The following is a 25,642-nucleotide window of genomic DNA, read 5'->3' on the forward strand; positions in this document are numbered from 1 at the left end:
TCATGGTGGAACTTAAAGTCACACCAGGACTCATCATCAGTGAGAAACTAATGACTAAGGGGTTGGGAAAGGACACCCAAATAATCTCACAGATGATCTTGGTCATCTTTAGCTTAAGCCAAGGAAGACTGGATGAGGTCTATTTACTACCTTGAGTAAATGCGAGATGCTGAGGCAAGAAACAAACCAGATACTTAAATGATTGCCAAGGGTCCAGAACATATCCAAAATATTCATTAGCTCACCGTGGGCACATGTATCTGGAGAAAGCAGCATGACAAAGCCATCAAAAGCCGTTTCACACAACAAACAGATTCTAGAGGTGGCTACAGTGACCAGGATGATAGTCAAGGCAATAGCTCTGCTTTGGACCCAACCTATGTAGCTCACCGTTGCAATGGACCCATTTCCCCAGATTCCTAGAGTCAATTCTCTAACAATGAAAATCATATAGACGGTCTCCACTGCATGTGGCATCTCATCTGGAGTTCTGATTTGGGATATCAAAAGTCTCTGAACGTTTGTCCCTGATAGGAGACAGATATTAATTTGTATTTAGAAGAATTGCCAATATTAGCTTTACTATGAAAAAATGGAATCATTCAGGAATAATGATGAAATATTGAAATAAAATCCTCCTTGGGATATCACAGAAGACTGAATTGGCTTTTAGCAGATGCATTAAGAATGGTACATGTCCCGTTTTTCTCTCTCACCTTTTCCTTGCCAGCGGGGGCGGAGGGAAGGGCGTGGCGACTGCCATATTATGAGTACCACTAATGAGAGATACAAGCTTGCAATGATCCAATTTCTGGAAGAAAATTCCCTGGACTTAGTTGCTAAAGTACAGAAATCCAAAGCCGCGTGGCCGCTATTGCGGCCGTGCAGCCTCATATATCTTCAAAGCAGGTCTGATTCTAGTGGGGAACTCCACACAATAATAGTGAGTTTTTTGTTGAAATATTGAATGTAACCAAAGTCAAGTGAAAGTAAAGTGAAATTTATCAGTTATACAGGCGGGGGTGGGTGGGTGGGGGATGGGAGGTATACTGGGGTTTTTTTGGTGGTGGAATATGTGCACTGGTGAAGGGATGGTTGTTTCAGCATTGCATAACTGAGACTTAAGCCTGAAAGCTTTGTTTTTTTTTATTTTTTTAAATTTTTAAATTAGTGAGTCACCATGAGGGTACACTAACAGATTTACACATTTTCATACTTGTGTTTCCCTCATACAACGTTCGAGCACCCCTCCCTCTACCAGTGTCCATTCTCCACCGCCAGTGAACCCAGTATCCCTCCCACCTCCCAATCCCTCCCCCCCCTCCGCCTTTGTAAGCCTGAAAGCTTTGTAATTTTCGACAGGGTGATTCAATTTAAAAAAATGGAAAAAAATTAAAGAGAAAGGTATCTGTCCCTTTCACTGGCGTGCCCCTGTAGTTGTCTTTCTCTGTTCTCCCTGTGAGTTATGTTCAGGTGTATTAAGACCAGTTCCTCTCTAGCCTAGAATTGCCTCAAGATTTTTCTCACTGAGGACATTTATTCTTTTCATAAACAGAGATTGTTAAAAGGCTCAAAGATGCAAATAGGAATGGATCTACCATCTCAGTTTGCATGATCTTCCTCACTTTGAGGTCTGAATATTTGGGGACTACCAACCTACACGCTGAGTAGGAATCAAGAAGCAACCAATCACTTGGAAAACCAGTCTACAATTTAATTTGGCAGTAAACCTCATGATCATATTTAATATCCCTAAGCCACAGTCATATTTAATGCCTGTTTGGCACAAATAAGTTTTGGGAACCTTAAAAATAACTGAGTTAGGGGCTGGAGCAATAGCACAGCAGGTAGGGCGTTTGCCTTGCATGCAGCCAACCCGGTTTCGATTCCCAGCATCCCATATGGTTCCCTGAGCACTGTCAAGGGTAATTCCTGAGTGCAGAGCCAGGAGTGACCCCTGTGCATCGCCAGGTGTGACTCAAAAAGGAAAAAAAAAAACAAGAAGATCTGAGTTAAAGCATAGACTATTTTCAATCATAGTTTAAATCTCAGAGAAATATACTAATTAAGCAGGTTAACACAGGTAAAGCAGAAACAATTTTCAATTTCGGGAAGGGATGACTACTTGATTTCCACCTATAAAGTGGAAGTGTGAGCTCTGGAGATACTCTATTTGTTCTAGGTATTACTTAGAAGTCTCTGAACATTTGTCACTGATAAGAGACAGACATTAATTTGTAATTAGGAGCCCAGGCGCCATTTTCCTGCATTCGGCAGTGTAAAATCCTGGCCGGTGGGCACCACAACACCAGAGAATGCTCCGGACCCCAAACCAAGCAGATAACATCGGGGCGACCCAGATGGAGCAGGTGCAGTCTCCCCGCCTTCTCCAGCTGCAATCCCAGCGAGCATGAGCTTCTGCAATCATGGCTTCAGTATGTGGGTACTAGGACCATTTCTCCAAACCGACCTTTCCTGATAGACAAAAAAACGCTCAGGAATCCCTCCTCCACTCCTGAACGGCCATGATCCCAAAGGCACACAAACCAATCTCAGATGCAGTGGCTGCTGGCAGAAATGCTCCTGGACTGTGAACTAAGCTACGGCCCCGTGCAGCCCCGGGAGGAAAAGGGTTATTGTCCCTCGGCCTTTTCCCCTTTGTGGCAGCATGGCGACCGCCGCCTTTCAGAGCCAATTGGGCAGGGAGGTAGGAGCTTGCAGTGATGGGGTGCACGGAAAATCTCCCAGTGGGGGCAAGGAGGGGGAACTGGCCCTGCTCCCTGACCAGATGAGACCCTGAGCAGCCGGCCACGAAAGGCTCATCCACTCCTGAACAGCCATGATTCCAGAGGCACACAAACCAATCTCGGAACACAGAGGCTGCTGGCAGAAGTACCTCGGGACTTAATTACTAAAATACCAGAATTCCAAAACTGCGCGGCCTCTATCGCAGCCATGCAACATCATGTGCTCTTCGTTATCAACAATAGAAAACAAATTATCTAATGATGCCCTTTGGCAGGTCTGATTGTGGGGGGAAAATTCCAAATAATAGTAGTGGGATTTCTGTCGAAAATTGAATGTAATCAAAGTAAAAAGAGAGAAAAGTGAAAATCATCCATCACACAGGCAGGGTGGGGGATGGGATGAGGTGTATACTGGGGTTTTTGGTGGTGGAACATGTGCACCGGTGAAGGGATGGGTGTTTGATCATTGTATGACTGAGACTGAAACCTGAAGGCTTTGTAACTGTTCTCACGGTGATTCAATTAAAACAATTTGCTCTACATATTACAAAGTTTACTATAAATGATTTAGGCATTTTATGGCTGGAGCGATAGCACAGTGGGTAGGGCATTTGCCTTGCACGTGGCTGACCCCGGTTCAATTCTTCCATCCCTCTCGGAGACCAGGTAAGCTACCGAGAGTATCCTGCCCACACGGCAGAGACTGGCAAGCTACCCATGGAGTATTTGATATACCAAAAACAGTAACAACAACTATCACAATGGAGACATTACGGATGCCCGCTCGAGCAAATCAACGAACAATGGGACAACAGTGCTACAGGAGAATTGCCAATATTAGCTTTACTATGAAAAAATTGAGTCATTCAAGAATAATGATGAAATAAAATACTCCTTCATTCTTAAAGAGCTATTCATTGTACTCACATTGTCTTTTCTGGACAGTTTTACTTGTTTTTTGGTGTTTAGATTTTGTTTAATTCTCTTTAATTTATCTTAACTTGTGTCATTTTTACCCTGTTTCATGGCTGCTGTTATCTCAGTGTGTTTTCATCTGCTGAAGCTGTTGATTCTCACTTTGTGTGTTTCATATGTGTGTATGGAGTTATTTCCATTTTGATTTTGTGATTGCTATGGTGGTGGTTCATCTTTCAATTTTATGAGTATTACAGCAACATCTTCTCACAAAAGAACCTTTTTGGTAATTGAGGGTCTAGCAAGTTTTTCACCTACTTCTCAGCTCTTGGATGTTTTTGTGAGTTATGACAGTTTGAACATTTTTATTATTCAAGGAACTATTTTGTGGACACACTTTCTTCATTTTCCATTTTCATCTTGTTTCTCTTGCTTGTCTACTTTGTCTCCTTTGATTCTCCCTAGAGAGATAAGCAACAGATTTTTATGGTTTCTTCACCTGTTCCCCTCAAGAAGTTTTTCCTTCCTGAAACTATAGCCCCTGGCCCCTAGCACTTTCCATGTTCCTTCATTGCGACTCTTCTGTTGTATAGACACTTTTTACACAACCTAATACACTTTTGCTCTTAGCCTCTGAATCTTAAAGACGATATCTGACATTTGTCATCTCTAGGAATTTTCTAAAATTCCTGTTCCTTGAACAGATCATCTGTACTTTCATTACTGTGAGTTGCTTGACCAATTCTACCCACCTCAAGAATTCTTTACAAACTCAGATTTAAATAGTTTTTCTGTGCAGTTCAACAGTTGATTAAATTAGTTGTTTGGTGTGTTTTTACAATTATGCTCAAGGTTAAGCCTGTGCTCGTTATTTGTTTTATCCTTTTCATGAGTTTAAATTTGTCAACAGAATGATCTTTAGTTATCACACAAATGTGCACATAGCAAAGTGAAACAGCAAATTGGAATTCATTAAGATAAAAGCTTTAATATATCAAATACATAAGACAGTAAAACAGCTTAGAGAATGGGAGAAAATATTTACAGAAAAAATTTTTGAAAATTACCTGATATTCAGACTATACAAAGTACCCAAACAATTTGAAAACAGAATGACAGAAAACCCAATTAAACAATGAGCAAAGGTCTTGAATAGACATTTCTCCAGATGTTTACAAATGGCCACATGCTCTTGAGGAAAAAAATTCCACATCATAAGTCATTAGGAAAATGCAAGTAAACAGAGATATTCACATTCACTGAGATATTTTATAACACAATATTGAAAATACTTAAGCTTCAGTCTATGCTTCTAATTTTCTCTTGTTTCTTTAATTTTATAAGGCACATTAAGAAGCACTGGTATGTTTTATATAGTTTATTAATTGATTCCATATAAATACATATGTATGTATATATAGTACTGTCAGGTTTAGAAAAGAAAAACTAACAAATGAAACTAATATTATAGTTTTTTAATTTTACCAAATTTATTGACCAATATACTCTATATATCTTGAATAATAAATATATTAATTGCTGCAGACAAAATCTAATTCATGTCTACTCTAATAATAGTTGACCCTACTGACTGTTTCCAAAGGTCGAGTTTAGTTCAATGACCTGGGCAGAGAAGTCTACTAGGACGAGGTGAATGAATCCAGCTGCTTTTCAATGGAATGCAAATGCCAGCAAGATGCTATTACAGTGTTCTTATTCGTTATATACTTTGCATCTGGGGAAATGACTTAGAACCAACTATAAAAATGGTCTCTCCTTTTACAGGAAATACTAGAAGATTACTTTCGAAAACTTCCTTCAAAAAAAGTAAGGGAGGGAAAGAAAGAGACAAAGAGAGAGAGACAATGAAAAAGAAGCAAAATTAATTCTAAATTACAATTATAAGTATACTAATACATTTCTAGAGAAATTCACTATATGAAATGAACATTAATACTGCAAATGAAGACAGTTAAAGCTATCTGGTTTTTCTAGGTCCTAGAAATTGAGACTCTTCAAATATCCTTCTGTTGTTAGAATTGTCTTCATCTTTCATGCCACCATTAGAGACGCTTTTTCTCAGTTTATTGTTTCCTAGGATTAGAATAAATGAGTGGGTTGAAGGATAAATTAGAGCTATCAACTCCCCAACCAACACAGCTAGTTCACTCTCTGGTATAAAGTAGCTGTAGGTGACTATGAGAAAGGTCAGACCATAGGCAATGAAAAGGAGGAGGAAGGTGATAACAGGTTTCATGGCTCTCAAGTGGGCATCTCTGCTTGGGTCTCTGTGTCCGCTGGCACTGAGCTGCATCTTCCTGGTGTGTTTCCACAGGGAGAGGATCAAGAGGCAAAAGGAGACCAGTGACATAGAAACAGGAAATATTGTTAAAAGGTTGAGAAATATCTTGGTGGACTCATATTGAGCTTTATTTACACTGCACTTCAATGTTCCGTTTCTTCTCTTCTTTACCTTGATACAGACCTAAAATCATCACTAAACTTCTCAGTGACAGCAAGGCTGATCAACACAGAGAGGGCCACGCCCCCCAGCAGGATCCTAAGAACCACCCGGTCGATTCTCCACTTCATCCAGAGAAAAAGGGGATGTGTGAAATTAGCTATCTTGAAGTAGAAGATAGCTAATTTTAGAAGAATAAGTAGAAGATAGGAAGTATAAGAGACTGAGGCAGGTGGCAAACCACACACTGAGGTGGTTGGTGAGTGTCCAGAAGAAGTCAGTGACTCTCATTTGTGTACCAGCAGTATAGACATTTGGATACTGCACCAACATAAAGCAGTCTAGCATTATTGTGTACAGTAGCCAGATTCTGGAAATAGCCAGACACGTGAGAATGAAATCAATGGAGGCCATCTTCCTTTTCTTCATCCAGCCCAAGCAGTTTACCAGTGCAATGAAGGCGTTCCCTAAGATTCCCATGGAGAAGTCTCCAGCTGCTATGATCATTAAGGTGCTGTTCATGTCACCTGACATATTAAAAAGCAGAAGTATCCAATTCCTTTTCTACATCTATACCTACTTCTTAGGTTTTACTGTAATTGTCTTCTGATGGATACTTGGTGGTCTTTCTTCATGAAATTCTGGTTACTCTTGACAAAACTGTAAGGTTGTTGATGTTTAGTCTGGCACCTGTATGTCCTTACATCTTCTCAGTGTGTTTCACTTTTCCACATATAGTTAATTTAGCTTGTTACATTTTTTGCTAATATGCAACTTAGGCTTTCTGCCTTTGTGGCCCCACATGTCTTTCTGAGCCTATGTTTTGCAAGTATTATTTTTATAAATCTATGATATAAGCTAGGAACCCAACAAAAGTGATAGATTAAACATGCAAAAGTACAAAAATTTAATCACAAAAAATGAGTTAAAATTTAATTTCAAATAAACAACACATTATTTTTTAGTGTATGTTACAAATTTCCTCACTTAACTGCTTCGAGGAAATAGTGAAATTGAATTTTACTTGTGTAGCCTAAATTTGCCGAGCAGAGCCTTGACAGTTGAGACTACACAGCTTCAGCCAGAACCCAGCCACAGCCATGCTTATGGCCCCTTTCCACACTTTCCAACAAGCCTCACACATGAAGGAGCCTTCAGAAGAACCCAGGTGTACAGGAACCAGGGCCTAGATCTCCAAGGCTGCTTGGATCAGGATTGGGCCTCTTCCACCCAGATTCCCCTTTTTCCAGTAGCCAGGCAGTCACACCCAGAAACTGCCCCTGGTGTCGTGTAATTCCATCAACAGCCAACATCCAGAGACTATAAAACCGAGCTCCTGACATCTGATAGCCTCATTCTCCCTCTGGCAAGTTCTCAAGAGTTTATTGCCCTCTCAGGGTAGAGCCTGGCAAGCTCCCAGTGTCGTATCCATATGCCAAACACAGTAACAATGATAGGTCTCATTCCCCTGACCCTGAAAGAGCCTCTATTGCGGCACCACTGGGGAGGATGAGTAAAGGGAGGCTGCTAAAATCTCAGGGGTAGGATGAATGGAGACATTACTGGGCCTGCTCGAGCAAATAGATGATTAATGGGATGACAGTGATACAGTGATACAGTAATACAGCCTACATTTTATTTGGCATCTCAATCTTTAAGGATTCTCTACAAATTATTAAATTGGTATCAAAAAAGTTTGAACAAGCATTTTGGTTTCACTGAATGATAATATTAATTATAGCTAAAATATAAAGTCAGGGACTTAGAGATTTTTAGTAAACTTAAAAGATTAATGTTCAATATAGATTACTTGCTTCTAAAAAGGCTTAAGTTTGTGTACCTTGGTTGTTCAGATAGACAATTACATGCATAAGGTATTTTAAATAGAGCATTAGCTACTACCTTGAATTCTTGTTATGGTCCTTAAAGATGTTTAAAACATTGGAGATACAGAAAACAAAATCAAGACAAAGGATATCAGATAAACAGAGGATAACTTATCCTGATGCTTACAAAACATTCATTTTATCTAAACGTAGAAAAATAGGAAGCATATCACAACTTAAAATATATTTTATAGAAATCATCAATGCATTCCATAAAAAGAACATCAATTCTCCTGTATTATACAAGTCGCAAGTTTAATAGCAAGTTTAATAGCAAGTTTAATAGCAAGTTTAGTCGCAAGTTTAATATCAGAGTTGAGGATGCTTAAGCACTTAAGACTCCAATAATATAGGTTTTATTTTACATGAAATATGCAGAAAATTGCAAGATTATGTAATTAATATTTTGTGTACAATCAAAGCAAATAGTAGACTGAAATAAATCCAAATCAGACATAGAAAATTGAAACGAACAGCTATCTAGAATAGATGTGCCTTACCTGTGACAGATAAAGCATTTCAATAATACTTTTGTGAGGAGGGATTTTGTGTTCACACAGAACCATGGATTTTCACAGTCTTTTTTCTGTAATTTATATATGCTATGGACAAACATTGCTCTCTTATTGAATGAACGTAATTTTCCCGTAGTATATGCTTATATATCTCAACTGGTCTATTAAGACCCAAGTAAAACCAAGACAGAGTCCTTATTGAGAGAGAGAGAGAGAGAGAGAGAGAGAGAGAGAGAGAGAGAGAGAGAGAGAGAGAATAAGAGAGAAAATGAGAAGTCCTTGACATAGAGGCAGGCTGGGGGGGGAGTGGAGGTTGGTGGGAGGGAAACTGGGGTCATTGGTATTGGTGCTGGGAAATGTACATTGGTGGAGGGATGGGTGCTGGAACATTATGAAACTGAAACCCAATCATGAACAGCTTTGTAACGCTCTATCTCATGGTGATTCAATAAAAAAGAAAAGAAAAGGAGTCTGGTGGTCAGAGAATAGCGAGTAGGGACTTTGTGGCTCCCTCCAGTGAATAGGGAACAGAAGGCTGACCCAGATTTAATTCCTGGCATTCGGTATAGTCCCCAGAGCACTGCCAGGAGTAACCCTTGAACACAAAAACCAGAGTAGCCCCTGAGTACTGCTAGATGCGGCTCAGAAACAAAAAAATAGTGGAAAATTAAGGAACCTGAATGAAACAGATTGCTCTCAGGTTTTCCAGTTCTCTTATTCATTTTATGAAGATGAATGGAGCACCCTTTCACGAGCTATTAAGATAGGGTACTGCCCCTATCCTTGTGTCTGAAAAAGCAAATTGCTTGTAAGAAAATTTAATTTCTAGAAAAATGAGTAAGAGGTGCTTGAATAATATCAGCCAGGAAGTGATACCTGGAAGGTAAACTAAAGCATCACTCACTTGAAAGAAAGGGGTACACAACCAGAAAGTTGAACCAGAGAGGAAATGGAGATGTGAATTCTGAATCATCACATCAGAGGAGGATGACCCAGGTGAGTTCTGAGGGAGGGGCTCTAAAAGGGCACCAATGCAGCTCTATGATAGACGAGAGTGAGAAAATCATGAGGCAAATGAATTTCTCATTTCAAAAAATAAAAAGAGTGAAAAGTTCAGGTGCATTTTTCCCTATCAAAGTAAAATCTTAAAGGAATTTAATTAACTTGTACATTTTTAACATTTGAAATGAGCAGACAGAAAGAAGTGTGAGCTACTGTTCCTGAAAGAAGGTGAAAATAGAACTAAGAATATCTGTGGTAGAAAGTGACTTTATGTCTCTGGCTGCATTGGCTATCATATCACTGGATGCATTGGCTCTCATTATATTGATAAGTATTCAGATTCATAAGTATCCAGAGTAAATGGAATAAATGAATAAATGAAATGAACCTGTAAGAAACTTGACAAAAGGACTAGCTTTTAAAGTCCGTTTTATGAAGCTACTAATTTACGTTACGCTGTTCCCCACAAGCCCCCAACACTTCTCAATATCCTGACAAATGCTTGTTTCAGCTTGCTATTTCCAATAATTAAAATAAGGGAATGGCCAGAGGGGTAGAGAATCACTATAATCTTTCCAAGCCCAGAAGCTAACTTTCCTTTCATTAGGTAAGTTAGTAAAAGACAAGTCGCATAGTACACGAAAAGGAGGAGGAGAAAAGAAGTCACATTTTTCATGGCTGTAATATGGGCTTCTGTGCTGGGGTCTCTCCAGCCTGAAACACTGAGTTTCATTTGCTTGGTATGTCTCCACAGAGACAAAATTAACAGGAAAAATGAAATCAATGACATAGTAACTGGGACAACTGCCAAAAGGTTAGGGAGGGTCGATGGGTTGAAATATTTAATTTCACTCACATTGAACATTTCGGTGATGTTTCTTTGATGTTTTGTAAATCTATAAATGTATTCATAATAATTCGGCATTGCTGTCAGAAGGCTGCTCAGGGAGCAAATGGCCAAGCCCACCGGCAGGATCCAGTAAATCGCGCCGTCAATCCTCCATTTGAGCCAGAGGAAAAGTGGACTGGAGAAATTCGCTATCTTCAGCAAATAGAAGACGTTGAGGCAGGTGGCACACCACAAACTTGAGTAGTTGAAAAGTATCCAGAAGGCACTGAGTACTATCACTATTTTAACATCTTTATAAAAATCTGGATAGAGTTTCACTATAAAGTCACCTACTACTATTATGAAGAGCAAACAAATTCTGGAAATAGCCAGACTGGTGAGGATGTAGTTAAGTGAGGGGGTTTTATTTTTCTGAATAGAGTCAATCCAGGACATTATTCCAATGTAGCCATTTGCCAAGATGCCTATCATAGATTCTCCAGCCACTACAACACTCAAGACGATATCTTCTTTAGTGATCATGTTGGTAGCGATGTCCCACTGTCACTCCAGATAGACCAATACACAAACAGTTGGAGCTAATAAATTCTTCGAGGCATGGAATCATTTTTCATTTTTCCATTTTCATTATTGTTGTTTTTATATTTTCCCAGGAGTGCCCAACGTTCCTCTGAAATAAGATAACTTTGACATTAATGGAAATGAAACCAAGTGGTTGCTTCAAATGGTTTGTCTAGCTTTGTTGCCTGGACAAATAATACTTACCACCTTTTAGTCAGTGAAAACTGCAATGTTGAGTTATAAACTTCTCTCATGCAAATTTAAAAAGATTGCATTTCATGAATTTGCAATAAACTTCCTGCTGTCAAATTCTGTATCTTAGGACCTGTCAAATTACAGTTTGAATAGTGAGACTCAAAGAAAGCAAACAAGCAAATAGTTAGTAAAATTAAATAATATAAATAGAATTTTATAACCATATATTAAAAATTACCCATGAGTCAGTTCTTCTTTGTGGAAATGAATTTTAGTTTAGAGAATGATAAATGCAAATATGGATTGTAGAGTTAGCATTCAGATAAAAGTTAATAATTTTTGCTTTCATATAAATAGCTAATTTGAATATGAATATAATTATAAATGGCATAGTTTTTAGCTAAACTTGCGCATAGAAGTAATTGAGAAGAATTTATTCTAGGTAGTTGCTTGTTAGAAGTGGAAGATGCTAACAGATGCTTGTTAGAAGAGGAAGATGCTAAATAAATTAATGTTATTTAATTATAAATTAAATGTTATTTAATTATAAATGAATTATAAACTAAATGACATTAATTTATTTAATGTGGCAAATCTGCTCATGACAATTTATTCCTGAAAGGTCTGTTGAATAGTAAATGTTTTCATGTAAAAGAGCAGAAAATTAACATTTTAAATTCTTCTAGCTACAATCAATTCCTTTTATAAGATTATAATCTTACATTCTACACTGCAGTCATTTCTCAAGATGAAACAAACACCTTCAACTAATAGTTTTTTTCCTAAGGTTGAGCTTCCATGTGACCCAGAAATTCCACTACTTAGCATCTACCCCAAATCCCCAAAACTCTAATCAGAAAAGATATGGGTGCTCCTATGTTCATTGCAGCACAACTCACAGTGGCCAAACTATGGAAACCCAAGGATCCAAGAACACATTTCTAGATAAAGAAACCATGGTATATATACACATGGACACATGGATTGTATTTGCTCCGAGAAAAGATGAAGCCTCACAATTTGCTACTCTGTGGGTGGATCTGGAGACTGTGACGCTGAGTGACATGAGTTAGAAAGTGGACAGGCACAGAAGGAACTGTCTCATGTGTGGGATATAAAGAGACACAGTAGGAGAATAACAAATGGCCAAAGACAACAGACATTGAAAGCAGTCTTTAGTAGGAATTCTACCATGGTGAGAGGCAGGGGTTCAGGTGGGGCAAGGGCAGCAGGAGGGATACAGGGGACATTGGTGGTGGAAAATGTACACTGGTGGAAGGATGGGTGTTTGATCATTGTATGACTGAAACTCAATCATGAAAGCTTTGTAACTGTATCTCACAGTGATTCAAAATATAAATAAATTAATTAAGAGAGCATTTTTGTCACAAGGAATTGGGCAGGCAGGAAGTATATTCTAGGTATGAGTTATGAAGACTTGAATAACAAAACCTAAATGATTACAAATATCTTACCAACATTGTTATATAAGCAAAGAATTTATGGAACTCTACAAGACATTTGGGGTAAATTTTTATATTCTCTGATAAGTTCAAGGGTGTAGGCCCAGATTTGGGTTCATCAGGCTGTGCTAAAGGCTTACTCCTGGCCCTGTGCTCAGTGATGATTTCTTGTGATGATCAGTGGAACATGTATAGTGGTGGGAATCAGGATCAGCTATATGCAAGGGATCCACCCCCAGAGAGAACATTGAAGTGTTATGTTTGTATGATAAGTCACTGGGTTCATAATGTAGATACCACATATGAAACTTATAAGACTAAGTTTAGTGCTTAGGGTGTGTTGTTATTGTTTCTATAATAGAAAGAAACGTGTCTCTGCTAGGTGGAAGCAGTGAGAAAGGGTGTTTTTTAACACAACATTGGAAATACTAAAGCTTCAGTCTATGCTTTTAATTTTCTCTTGTTTCTTTAATTTTAATAAGGCACATTAAGAAGCACTGGTGTGTTTTATGTACTTTTATTAATTTATTCCATATATATAGTACTGTCAGGTTAAGAGAAGAAAAATTAACAAGTGAAACTAATGCAAAATATTCTTCTAATTTTACCAAACTTATTGATCAATATATTTTATATCTCTTAATAGCAAATATGTTAATTGCTGCAGACAAAATCTAACTCATGTCTACTCTAGTAATAGTTGACCCTACTGACTGTTTCCAAAGGTGGAATTTAGTTCAATGATCTGGGCAGAGAAATCTATAGGACTACGTGAATGAGCCCTGATACTTTTTCAATGGAATGCAAATGCCAGCAAGATGCTATTACAGTGTTCTTCTTAGTCAGATACTTTGCATCTGGGGAAATGATTTAGAACCAACTATGAAAATGGTCTCTCCTTTCACAGGGAATACTAAAACAATATCTAAAACTTTCTTCAAAAAAGTAAGGGAGGAAAAGAAAGAGAAAAAGATAGAGAGATAATGAAAAAGAGGCAAAATCAATTCTAAATTACAGAGAAATCCACCATATGAAACAAACATTAATGCAGTAAGTGAAGACAGTTAAAAGTATCAGGCATTTCTTGGTCCTAGAGGTACACAACCAGAAAACTGAACCAAAGACAGGACATGGAGATGTGAGTTTCCAATCATCACGTCAGATGGGGATGACCCAACAGAGTCCTGCGGGAGGGGATCTCAAAGATAAGAGTAATAACGCAGCTTTAGCATAGATAAGAGTTAGAAAATCATGAGAAAAATGAATTTCTCATTTCAAAAAAAGAGAAAAGTTCTGATACATTTTACCATGGATCAAAATAAAATCTCAAAGAATTTAACTAATTTATATATGCTTAACATTTGAACTGAGAAGACAAGAAGTGTGAGCTCTGATTTCTGAGAGAAGGTGAATGACTAGAACTAAGAATGTCTTTGGCAGAGATACAAAGGCTCTCACGTCATTGATAAGTATCCAAAGTTAATGGAATAAATGGATAATGAAATGAGCCTACAAGAAACTGGACAACAGGATTTGTTTTTAAATTAGTCTATTTTATGAAGCTACTGATTTGTATTAGGCAGGCCATTATTTCGCCCTTGTATCTTTTTTTTAATTTCCATTTTAATAAGAATTTTATTTTATTTTATTTTATTTTATTTTAATTTTTATTAAATCACCATGTGGAAAGTTACAAAGTTCTCAGGTTTATATGTCAGTTATACAATATTCAAACACCCATCCCTTCACCAGTGCCCATATTCCACCACCAGAAACCCCAGTATACCCCCCGCCCCCACCCCCTACCCCCTACTGTATAACTAATGAATTTCACTTCATTTTTTCTTTACCTTGATTACATTCCATAATTCAACACAAAACTCACTATAGTTGTTGGAGTTTCCAACCAAGAGAGACAGACCTACTACATTTTCATTGCTGGAAATGAAGAGATAGCCCCACTGTTACAAGTACATAACTCTCTCTCTCTCTTTTTTATTTTCCTTTTTCCTTTTCCCTTTTTTTTTTCTTTTTCCCCCTCATCCCCCTTCCTGCACCTCATAGTATGGTGTACGCCACGCCGCGTCGGCCATCGTGGGGCTTTTGCTTAGTTCACAATCCAGAGGTGGCTGCTACATTAAAAACCTTCAATATTTCAACAAAAACTTACTGTTATTATTTGGAGTTTCCCCCCCAAGTCAGACCTGTTCAAAAGGAACCAATTCACATTGCTGACAGTTATAAATGTTAAGTCGCGCGGACGCTGCCACGTCCACGCGGTTTTGGATTTCTGTATAAAGTCCAGGGAAAATTCTGCCAGAAATTACATAGCCCAGCTCACAGTCCCAGTGCATTGCTGTAAGAAGTCTCTGAATTCAAAGGCGCAGAGGGTCCGATTCGCGCTCAGCGGCTCCGGATTTATCTGGGCCAAGGGCGTGCAGGTTACGCCCCCTTCCCATGAGTTCCTGGGAGCCCCAAAAGTAAAAACCGAATACCTGTGGGTTTGGAGTCACAGAAGATGGCGCCTGCCACATGGGTGCTGCCAGCCCGCCGCTTTCCGTGCAGGAAGACAGGGTGGGGAGGAAAAAAAATCCACCCCCGGCAGCACAGAGTTATAGCCCAGTTCGGTGTCCCAGTGCATTGCTATCGGATGCTGCGCTGGATGCCCGAATGTGTTACATCTCTGGAATCAAAGTCTTTAGGCGCAGAGGGTCCGATTCTCGCTCAGCGGCTCCGGATTTATCTGGGCTGTTTAACCTTTCTTAATCTAGTCGAGGACAATTATATTCTAATTAATGAGTGCCATATTCAGTGTCACATGATGAAAAACTCCTCCTGTTCTTTATGGAAGCTCCTTTAGTGCTCCTTGTAAAACTGGTTTCAAAGATATGAATTCCCTAAGCTGTTGCCTATCTATGAAGCTCTGTACAGTTCTTTCTTTTTTTTATTTTTATTTTTATTTTTTTTTAAATTTATTTATTTTTAATTAGAGAATCACCGTGAGGGTACAGTTACAGATTTATACACTTTTGTGCTTATACTTCCCTCATACAAAGTTTGGGAACCCATCCCTTCACCAGTGCCCATTCTCCACCACCCGTAAACCCAGTGTCCCTCCCACCCTCCCCAATCCCATCTCCCCCCCACCCCACCCTGCCACTGTGGCAAGGCATTCCCTTCTGTTTTCTCTCTCTAATTAGCTGTTGTGGTTTGCAATAAAGGTGTTGAGTGGCCGCTGTGCTCAGTCTCTAGCCCTCATTCAGCCCGCAACTCCCTTCCCCCACATGGCCTTCGACTACAATGTAGTTGGTGATCGCTTCTCTGAGTTGACCTTTCCCCGGAACGTGAGGCCAGCCTCGAAGCCATGGAGTCAACCTCCTGGTACTTATTTCTACAGTTCTTGGGTGTTAGTCTCCCACTCTGTTATTCTATATACCATAGATGAGTGCAATCTTTCTATGTCTGTCTCTCTCTTTCTGACTCATTTCGCTCAGCATGAAACTTTTCATGCCCATCCACTTGACTACAAAATTCTTGACCTCCTTTTTTCTAACAGCTGCATAGTATTCCATTGTATAGATGTACCAAAGTTTCCTCAACCAGTCATCCGTTCTGGGGCATTCGGGTTTTTTCCAGATTCTGGCTATTGTAAACAGTGCTGCGATGAACATACATGTGCAGATGTTGTTTCGATTGTACTTTTTTGCCTCTCTGGGATATATTCCCAGCAGTGGTATTGCTGGGTCAAATGGGAATTCAATATCTAATTTTTTGAGAGTCGTCCAAATTGTTTTAAAGAAGTCGCCCTTGTATCTTAATATCCTGACAGGTGCTTGCCTCAGCTTGCTATTTCCAAATATTAAAATAAGGGAGTGGGGGCCGGAGCGATAGCACAGCGGGTAGGGCGTTTGCCTTGCACTTGGCCGACCTGGGTTCGATCCCCGGCATCCCATATGGTCCCCCAAGCACTGCCAGGAGCAATTCCTGAGTGCAAAGCCAGGAGTAACCCCTGAGCATCGCTGGGTGTGACCCAAAAAGCAAAAAAAAAAAAAAATAAGGGAGTGGCCAGATGGGTAGAAAATCATTAAAATCTTTCCAAGCCCACAAGCTAAACTTTCTTCTTCTATTTGGTGGCAATAAGTTACTAAAAGACAAGCCACGTAGTATACAAAAGGAGGAAGAAAAAAGAAGTCACATTTTTCATGGCTGTAATATGGGCTTCTGTGCTGGGGTCTCTCCAGCCTGAAACATTGAGTTTCATTTGCTTGGTATGTCTCCACAGAGACAAAATTAACAGGGAAAATGAAATCAAGGACACAGTAACTGGGACAAGTGCCAAAATGTTAGGGAGGGCTAAAGGGTTGAAACACTTAATTTCACTCACATGGAACATTTCAGTGATGTTTCTTTGTTGTTTTGTCTTTATAATAATTCCATATTGCTGTCAGAAAGCTGCTCAAGGAGCAAATGGTCAAGTATGCCGGCAAGATCCAGTAAATCGCTCTGTCAATCCTCCATTTTAGCCAGAGGAAAAGTGGACTGGAGAAAATCACTATCTTCAGTAAACAGGAGATGTTGAGGCAGGTGGCAAACCACAAACTTGAGTAGTTAGTAAGTATCCAGAAAGCACTGAGTACTATCACTAGTTTCACATCTCCATAAAAATCTGGATAGAGTATCACTCCAGTGTCACCTACGACTATTAGGAAGAGCAAACATGTTCTGGAAATAGTCAGACTTGTGAGGATGTAGTTTAGTGAGGGTGTCTTTTTCTTCTTAACAGAGTCGATCCAGGACATTAGTCCAATGTACCCATTTTCCAACATGCCTACCATAGATATACCCCAGCCATAATAATTATTATGAATCTTCTTTAGTGAACATGTTGGCAGCGATGTCCCACTGTCACTCCAGATAGACTAATACACAAAATGTTGGAGCGTGATAACAATTCCTCAAGTCATGGAATTATTTTTTAATTGTGATTATTTTGATTTGATATTTTCCCAGGAGTTCCCAGTGCTCCTCTGAAATTAGATAATTTCTTTATTTATGACAATGATAACAACTGACTGCTTGAAACAGCTTTTCTATCTTTGTAGCTGAGGCAAATAATAGTTATTACCTTTTAGTCAGTGAAAACTGAAATGTTGAGCTAAAATCTGCTCTAATGCAAATTTTAAAAGATCGCATTTCATGAATTTGCAAGGCTTCCTCCTGTCATATTCTGCATATTAGGACCTGTCAAATTACATTTTGAATACTGAGACTCAAAAAAGCAAGCAAGCATGTAGTTCATAAAAATTAAAAGGTATAAATGAAATTTCACTAATTAAAAATTTCCTACGAGTCAGTTTTTCTCGTGGAAATGGACTTTAGTTTAGGTAATGATAAATGCATATGTAGATTGTAGAAAGCATTCAGACAACTGTTAATAATTTTTGTTTCCATATAAATGGCTAATTTGCTATAAATACAAATATAACTATAAATGGCATAATTAATAGCCAAATGTGAAGATAGCAGTAATTGAGAAGAATATATTCTGGGCAGTTGCTTGTTAGAAGTGAAAGATGCTAAAAACTCAGATACCTTTAGTTTAATTTAATGTGGTAAATGCTGCCCATGACAATTCATTCCTGAAAGATCTCTTGAATAGTAAACATTTTAATGTAAAATTGAAATAAAATTAACATCTTCATTTATTCTAGTTGCAATCAATTCCTTTTATAAGATTATAAGCTCTCATTCTACATTGCAGTCATTTCTGGAGATGTGACAATCACCTTCAAATAATAGTTTTCTCTAGGATTGAGCTTGCGTATGATCCAGCAATTGCACTACTTGGCATTTACCGTAAGGGCCCCCAAACTCTAAGATATGTGTGTTCCTATGTTCATTGCAGCACCATTCACAGTAGCCAAATTTATGGAAAAATAAGGGTCCAAGAACACATATTGATTAATGTGTCCAAGAACTAATATTGATTAATGACTTATAAGAAATTGTTGATTAACACAACAATTAACAATAATTAACAACATTAGCAATAAAGGATTAACAGATGGCAAAGTAAGGCACAAAGGAGAAGTTAAACACAAACACTGGGAATTGGTAGCCCCTGGGGAATCGGGAGTGTCCGCGAAGCACTGTAGTGGGTTGGAACGAAGGTTGCAGGGTGATGGGCAATTCATCAACATAAACTCTCTGCCAGGGAGAATGGCCCACCCAAAGTTAAGTCTGAGCTGCTGGTAACTATGGAGGGACAAATGATTCAGCAAATTCTGGGAACTGAGCTACAAATTTCAGGGGAATGCGCCCCTTTTGGTGCTGACCTTCCCCATCTCTGGAAGGGCATCTTGGACGCCCTCTCACCTGGAGGAGACTCCTGGAGGATTGCTCAACAGGGTGGCATCGTCCAGGCTTTGGGGCACAGGGCCAGCAGGGACTCCACACTCTAGTCTAACAGCCCTGAAAGTCGTGGTGCAGAAAAGGAAATTCCAATAGTTCTCTGCCCAGGCATATTTTTAGAAAACAGGATTAATTTTCCTCTACTTTATAATTTTTTTACTTCCTGTTTAAATCTTGATTTTTCATTTTCATTCTCCTTTTGCTTCTAGTTCTGGGGCTTTCTCCTGGCTCTGCTCTCAGGCATCACTTCTGATGGGACACAAAAGAGCGTTTTCTTATGGGGTTTTTGGCATCAACAGGAGTCAGTTAGGAGCAAGGAAATACCCTACCTTCTCTACCATTCCCCCAGCCCTCTAAATTCTACTTTTAAATGGATGTATATGAGGGAGGGAGAAATTATTTAGCATACAATAAATTTGAATCTACGCAGAGGCCCCACAAACTTATTTGGTCACCACCATTCCCCTTTATGAAAAAAATAAATCACTATGCATCCCCCCGGAAATCTACCTTCTCTAAGGAACAAACAACATTGCGCCAGTGGCAATACCACACTGGAAAACATTCAGCTCCCCCAGGGGGCAGTAGTGCGCTCGTGGAGAAACATTGATCTGTCTAATATAAATCACATAAACTCAGATTCCTCTCATATTTAAATAGTTCTGTAATGAAAACAACATATACTATCCCTATTTCTTATAACATGCATAGTATATTATAATAGAAAAGCATGACATTAGTAATTTATTGATGTGTGATTATCTATAAAGTATTACCAGAAACAAATGAGAAAAGGGAATAGAGCTAAAGAAAATCAAATATCAAAAGACTGCTAGGTCTAGGACAAAGAATGTTGAAAAATTTCCTTGAGGACTGATACGGAAGGTTAGCATCAGCAGCTAGATTTATCTGTGAACAACCTGACTATTGGGACTGCCAATCTTCTTGTCTTCGTGACTCTGGTATTCTGATTTCTTTTTTGTTCATTTTGTTTGGGGCCACACCTGACTGTGCTCAAAGCTTAGTCCTGACTATGCGCTGAGGATCACTGCTGGTGGGCTCGGGGGACCACACGAGGTGCTGGGGATTGAACCCAGGTTGGTCACATGCAAGGCAAGTGCTCTACCCATTGTGCGATCATTCTGATTCCTGTATACTTATTTCCGATTGTACAGAATTTTTTCCGGGTTGAATATTTATTCTTAAGATTATATCTGTTTTCCCAGCCTAGGGAACTCACATTTCAAGCTAGGCAAAATCTTTCAGAGTTATTTAACCCTCTTACTCAGAACCAACCATTGTATTTGGGGGAGGAGGTGACCCACTTGTCAATACTAAGAGGCTACTCATGCATCTGCATTAAAGGATCACTCGGTGTTTGGGACCATATAGGATGCCTGGGATTAAACCCGGTTGGCCTACAGCAAGGTAAGTGCCCTATCCTCTGAACTTTCATCCCACAGAACTAACTGTTCTAGGAAGGATAGGAGAGGACAGATAAAGTTTGAACATTGGTAGAACCAAAATGAAGAATTCTTTATAGAATTTATTTCATAAGACCTTTTAAAAATCTTTTCCTATAACAGGTATTTCAGAAATTCTTCTATTCATTGAATTCAAGTTCATTGCCAGTATATGACAGGCAATATGCAGGAACTTTTTCTATGTGGGCAATAACAAGAAATTTTTATGTTGGATTTATATTCAATTTTCCTACAAAATGAAAGAAGCTTAATAACAATAACATAATAATATTTGATTCAAAACTAAACAAGACAAATAATGAATGAACACAAAGAACATTTTAGAATAAAAATGGAGGGTTTTTTTTTTTTTTTTGCTTTTTGCGTCACACCGAGAACATTGCACAGGGGCTACTCCTGGCTGTGAACTCAGGAATTACTCCTGGCGGTGCTTGGGGGACCATATGGGATGCTGGGAATTAAACATAGGTCTCAGTGTGCAAGGTAAACACCCTACACTCTGTGCTATCACTCCAGCCCCAGATGGGGTAGGTTTTTTATCATAAAATGTAAATGAAATCATTTGGGGGAGAGTCTTATGTTGGCATCTTTTACCTTAAATTATGAATTCTTTATGGAACCAAAAGTTCTGACAAAAGTTGTAAGAGAAATGAGATTAGGCAAAGACTAAAGGGAACAACAGCCCCTATGTTCAGAACAATTTGTTTGAAAGCATTAGGAATTTTACTCACTTTAGATTCCCAAGTTTTGTTTCTTCATGGTGGAACTTAAAGTCATACCAGGACTCATCATCAGTGAGACACTAATGACTAAGGAGATGGGAAAGGATACCCAAATAATCTCACAGATGATCTTGGTCATCTTTAGCTTAAGCCAAGGAAGACTGGATGAGGTACATTTGCTACCTTGAGTAAATGCGAGATGCTGAGGCAAGAAGCAAACCAGATACTTGAATGATTGCCAAGGGTCCAGAACATATCCAAAATATTCAAAGATAGCTCTCCTTTGGACCCAACCTATGTAGCTCACCATTGCAATGCGCCCATTTCCCCAGATTCCTAGAGTCAGTTCTCCAACAATGAAAATCATATAGACGGTCTCCACTGCATGTGGCATCTCATCTGGAGTTCTGATTTGGGATATCAAAAGTCTCTGAACATTTGTCCCTGATAAGAAACATACATTAATTTGCATTTAGAAGAATTGCCAATATTAGCTTTACTATAAAAAATGGAATAATTCAGGAATAATGATGAAATATTGAAATAATATCCTCCTTGGGATATATCAGGAGACTGAATTGGCTTTTAGCAGATGCATTAAGAATGGTACATGTGCCTGAAGAAGAATCCAGATGTTCTGGTAAGCGGCATAGGCCGGAGACTGCTCCGGACCCCAGACTGGGCCAGCAACTTCAGAGAAGCCAGACGGAGGAAGCACAGCCGGTACGCCTTCTCCAGATGGAGCTCCAGCGACACTGAGCAACCACTAACACGGCTCTGTGGGACTGGGACAACTCTGAACTGAGTGGCCGCAAATGCGGCCGCATGACCTTTTCTGAAAAATGAAAACATACAATCTATTGATGCCATCCAACATGTCTGACTGCTGGAGGAAAACCTCCAAATAATGTTAGTGAGATTCCTGTTGAAAATTGAACGTAATCAAAGTAAGGAAAGTAAAGTGTAAAATGTCTGCCACACAGGCAGAGGGGGAGTGGGAGGGGGGTATGTGGGGTTTGGTGGTGGATCAAATATGAAAACTTTGTAACTATCTCAGAGTGATTCAATAAAAAAAATTTAAAAAGAATGGTACATGTCCCGTTTTTCTCTCTCACCTTTTCCTTGAGGGGGTGGGGCAGAGCAGGGCATGGCGACCGCCATATTATGAGGACCACTAATGAGAGGTACAAGCTTGCAATGATCCAGCTTCTGGAAGCAATTTCCCTGGACTTAGTTGCTAAAATATAGAAATCCAAAACCACCGCGCGGCTGCTATTGCAGCCTCGCAACCTCTTATCTCTTCAGAGCAGGTCTGATTCCTGTGGGGAACTCCAAACACTAATAGTGAGCTTTTTTTGAAATATTGAATGCAACCAAAGTAGAGAAAGTAAAGTGAAATTTATCAGTTACACAGGAGGGGATGAGGGCTGAGGGGATGGAAGGTATATGGGGGTATTTTGGTGATGGAATATGTGCACTGGTGAAGGGATGGTTGTTTCAGCATTGTATAACTGAGACTTATGCCTGAAAGCTTTGTAATTTTCCACATGGTGATTCAATTAAAAAAAAAAATAAAGAAAAGGTACATGTCCCTTTCACTGGTGTGCCCCTGTAGTTGTTTTCCTCTGTTCTCCATGTGAGTTATGGTCAGGTCTATTAAGACTAGTTCCGCTCTAGCCTAGAATTGCCTCAAGATTTAGCTCACTGAGGCCATTTATTCTTTTCATAAGCAGAGATTATTAAAAGGCTCAAAGATGCAAATCGGAATGGATCTACCTTCTCAGATTTGCATGATCTTCCTCACTTTGAAGTCTGAATATTTGAGGACTCATCAACCTGCATACTGAGTAAGAATCAAGAAGCAACCAATCACTTGGAAAACCAGTCTACAATTTAATTGGCAGTAAACTTCATAATCATATTTAATGTCCCCAAGTCACAGTCATATTTAATGCCAGTTTGGCACAAATATGTTTTGGGGACCTTAAAAATAACTGAGTTAGGGGCTGGAGCAATAGCAAAGCGGGTAGGGCGTTTGTCTTGCACGCAGCCATTCCGGGTTTGATTCCCAGCATCCCGTATGGTCCCCTGAGCACCGTCATGGGTAATTCCTGAGTGCAGAACCAGGAGTGACCACTGTGCATCGCTGGGTGTGACCCAAAAATAAAAAAAACCCAAAAAACTGAGTTAAAGCATAGACTATTTTCAAAAATAATTTAAATCTCAGAGAAATGTACTAATTAAGTAGGTAACACAGGCAAGGCAGAAACAATTTTCAATTTCGGGAAGGGATGACTACTTGATTTCCACCTATAATGTGGAAGTGTGAGCTCTGGAGATACTCTATTTGTTCCAGGTATTACTTAGAAATCTCTGAACATTTGTCCCTGATAAGAGACAGACATTAATTTGTAATTAGGAGCCCAGGCGCCATCTTCCTGCACTCAGCAGTGAAAAATCCTGCCCATATGGGCACCAGAACACAGGAGAATGCTCCGGACTCCAAACCAAGCAGATAACACCAGGGCGACCCAGATGGAGCAGGTGCAGTCTCCCCACCTTCTCCAGCTGGGATCCCAGCGAGCATGAGCTTCTGCAATCATGGCTTTGGTGTGTGTGTGTACTAGGACCATTTCTCCAAACCAACCTTTCCTGATACACAAAAAAACGCTCAGGAATGGCTCCTCCACTCCTGAACATCCATGATCCCAGAGGCACACAAACCAATCTCAGATGCAGTGGCTGCTGGCAGAAATGCTCCTGGACTATGAACTAGGCCCCATGCAGCCCCTGGAGGGGAAGGGTTATTGTCCCTAAGCCTTTTTCCCTTTGTGGCAGCATGGTGACCGCTGCCTTTCAGAGCCAATTGGACAGAGAGGTAGGAGCTTGCAGTGATGGGGTGCACGAAATATCTCCCGGTGGGGGCAAGGGGGCGGAACCAGCCCTGCTGCCTGACCAGATGAGACCCCGAGCAGCCGGCAACAAATGGCTCCTCCACTCCTGAACAGCCATGATCCCAGAGGCACATAAATCAATCTCGGAACACAGAGGCTGCTGGCAGAAATACCTCTGGACTAAATTACTCAAATACCAGAATTCCAAAGCTGCGCAACCTCTATTGCAGCCTTGCGACATCATGTGCTCTTCATTATCAACAATAGAAAACAAATTATCTAATGATGCCCTTTGGCAGGCCTGATTGTGGGGGAAAATTCCAAATAATAGTAGTGGGTTTTCTGTCGAAAATTGAATGTCATCAAAGTAAAGAGAGAGTAAAGTGAAAATCATCCATCACACAGGCAGGGTAGGGGATGGGATGAGGTGTATACTGGGATTCTTGGTGGTGAAACATATGCACTGGTGAAGGGATGGGTGTTTGATCATTCTATGACTGAGACTTAAACCTGAAAGCTTTGTAACTGTTCTCATGGTGATTCAATTAAAAAAATTGCTCCACATATTACAAAGTTTACTATAAATGATTTAGTCATTTTATGGCTGGAGCGATAGCACAGTGGGTAGGGCATTTGCCTTGCACGTGGCTGACCCCGGTTTGATTCCTCTGTCCCTCTCGGAGAACCGGGTAAGCTACCAAGAGTATCTCGCCCACACGGAAGAGACTGGCAAGCTGCCCATGGAGTATTTGATATGCCCAAAACAGTAACAACAAGTTTCACAATGGAGACATTACGGGTGCCCGCTCAAGCCAATCAATGAACAATGGGGACGACAGTGCTACAGTGCTACAGGAGAATTGCCAGTATTAGATTTACTATAAAAAATGGAATCATTCAAGAATGATGAAATAAAATACTCCTTCATTCTTAAAGAGCTATTCATTCTACTCACATTATTTTTTCTGGACAGTTTCACTTGGTTTATGGTGTTTAGATCTTGTTTAATTCCCTTTAATTTATCTTAACTCATGTCATTTTTACCCTGTTTCATGGCTGCTGTTATCTGAGTGTGTTTTCATCTGATCAAGCTGTTGATTCTCACTTTGGGTGTTTCATGTGTGTGTATAGAGTTATTTCCATTTTGATTTTGTGATTGCTATGGTGGTGGTTCATCTTTCAATTTTATGAGCATTACAGAAACATCTTCTCACAAAAGAACCTTTTTGGTAATTGGGGGGCTAGCAAGTTTTTCACCTGCTTCTCAGCTCTTGGAGGTCTTTTTGAGTTATGACAGCTTGAACATTTTTATTATACAGGGCACTATTTTGTGGACACACTTTCTTCATTTTCCATTTTCATCTTGTTTCTCTTGCTTGTCTACTTTGTCTCCTTGGCCTCTACCTAGAGAGATATGTGTCAGATATTTATGGTTTCTTCACCTCTTCCCCTCAATAAGTTTTTCCTTCCTGAAACTAGAGCCCCTGGCTTCTAGCACTTTCCATGTTCCTTCATTGCGTCTCTCCTGTTGTGTAG

At 39.6% G+C, this 25,642-nt stretch overlaps 2 protein-coding genes and 1 pseudogene across 2 annotated transcripts; all 3 read right to left on the bottom strand.

Moving 5' to 3' along the window:
• Nucleotides 1-5,640: 5,640 nt before the first annotated feature.
• LOC101554938 (taste receptor type 2 member 7-like) lies at nt 5,641-6,657 on the bottom strand. The gene is given in 3 exon segments (XM_012933392.2): nt 5,641-6,146; nt 6,149-6,304; nt 6,348-6,657. Coding segments are annotated over 3 exon segments (972 nt in total).
• A 3,320-nt stretch (nt 6,658-9,977) lies between these two features.
• On the bottom strand, nt 9,978-10,898 carry LOC129399097 (taste receptor type 2 member 8-like). Its single transcript, XM_055117974.1, has one exon. It carries the CDS (start codon nt 10,896-10,898, stop codon nt 9,978-9,980), a length of 921 nt encoding a protein of 306 aa, XP_054973949.1.
• Nucleotides 10,899-13,668: 2,770 nt separating this feature from the next.
• LOC129399098 (taste receptor type 2 member 9-like) lies at nt 13,669-21,606 on the bottom strand (annotated as a pseudogene).
• Nucleotides 21,607-25,642: the final 4,036 nt, after the last annotated feature.

Source organism: Sorex araneus, chromosome 10, assembly GCF_027595985.1.
Source record: "Sorex araneus isolate mSorAra2 chromosome 10, mSorAra2.pri, whole genome shotgun sequence".
Classification (NCBI taxonomy): domain Eukaryota; kingdom Metazoa; phylum Chordata; class Mammalia; order Eulipotyphla; family Soricidae; genus Sorex; species Sorex araneus.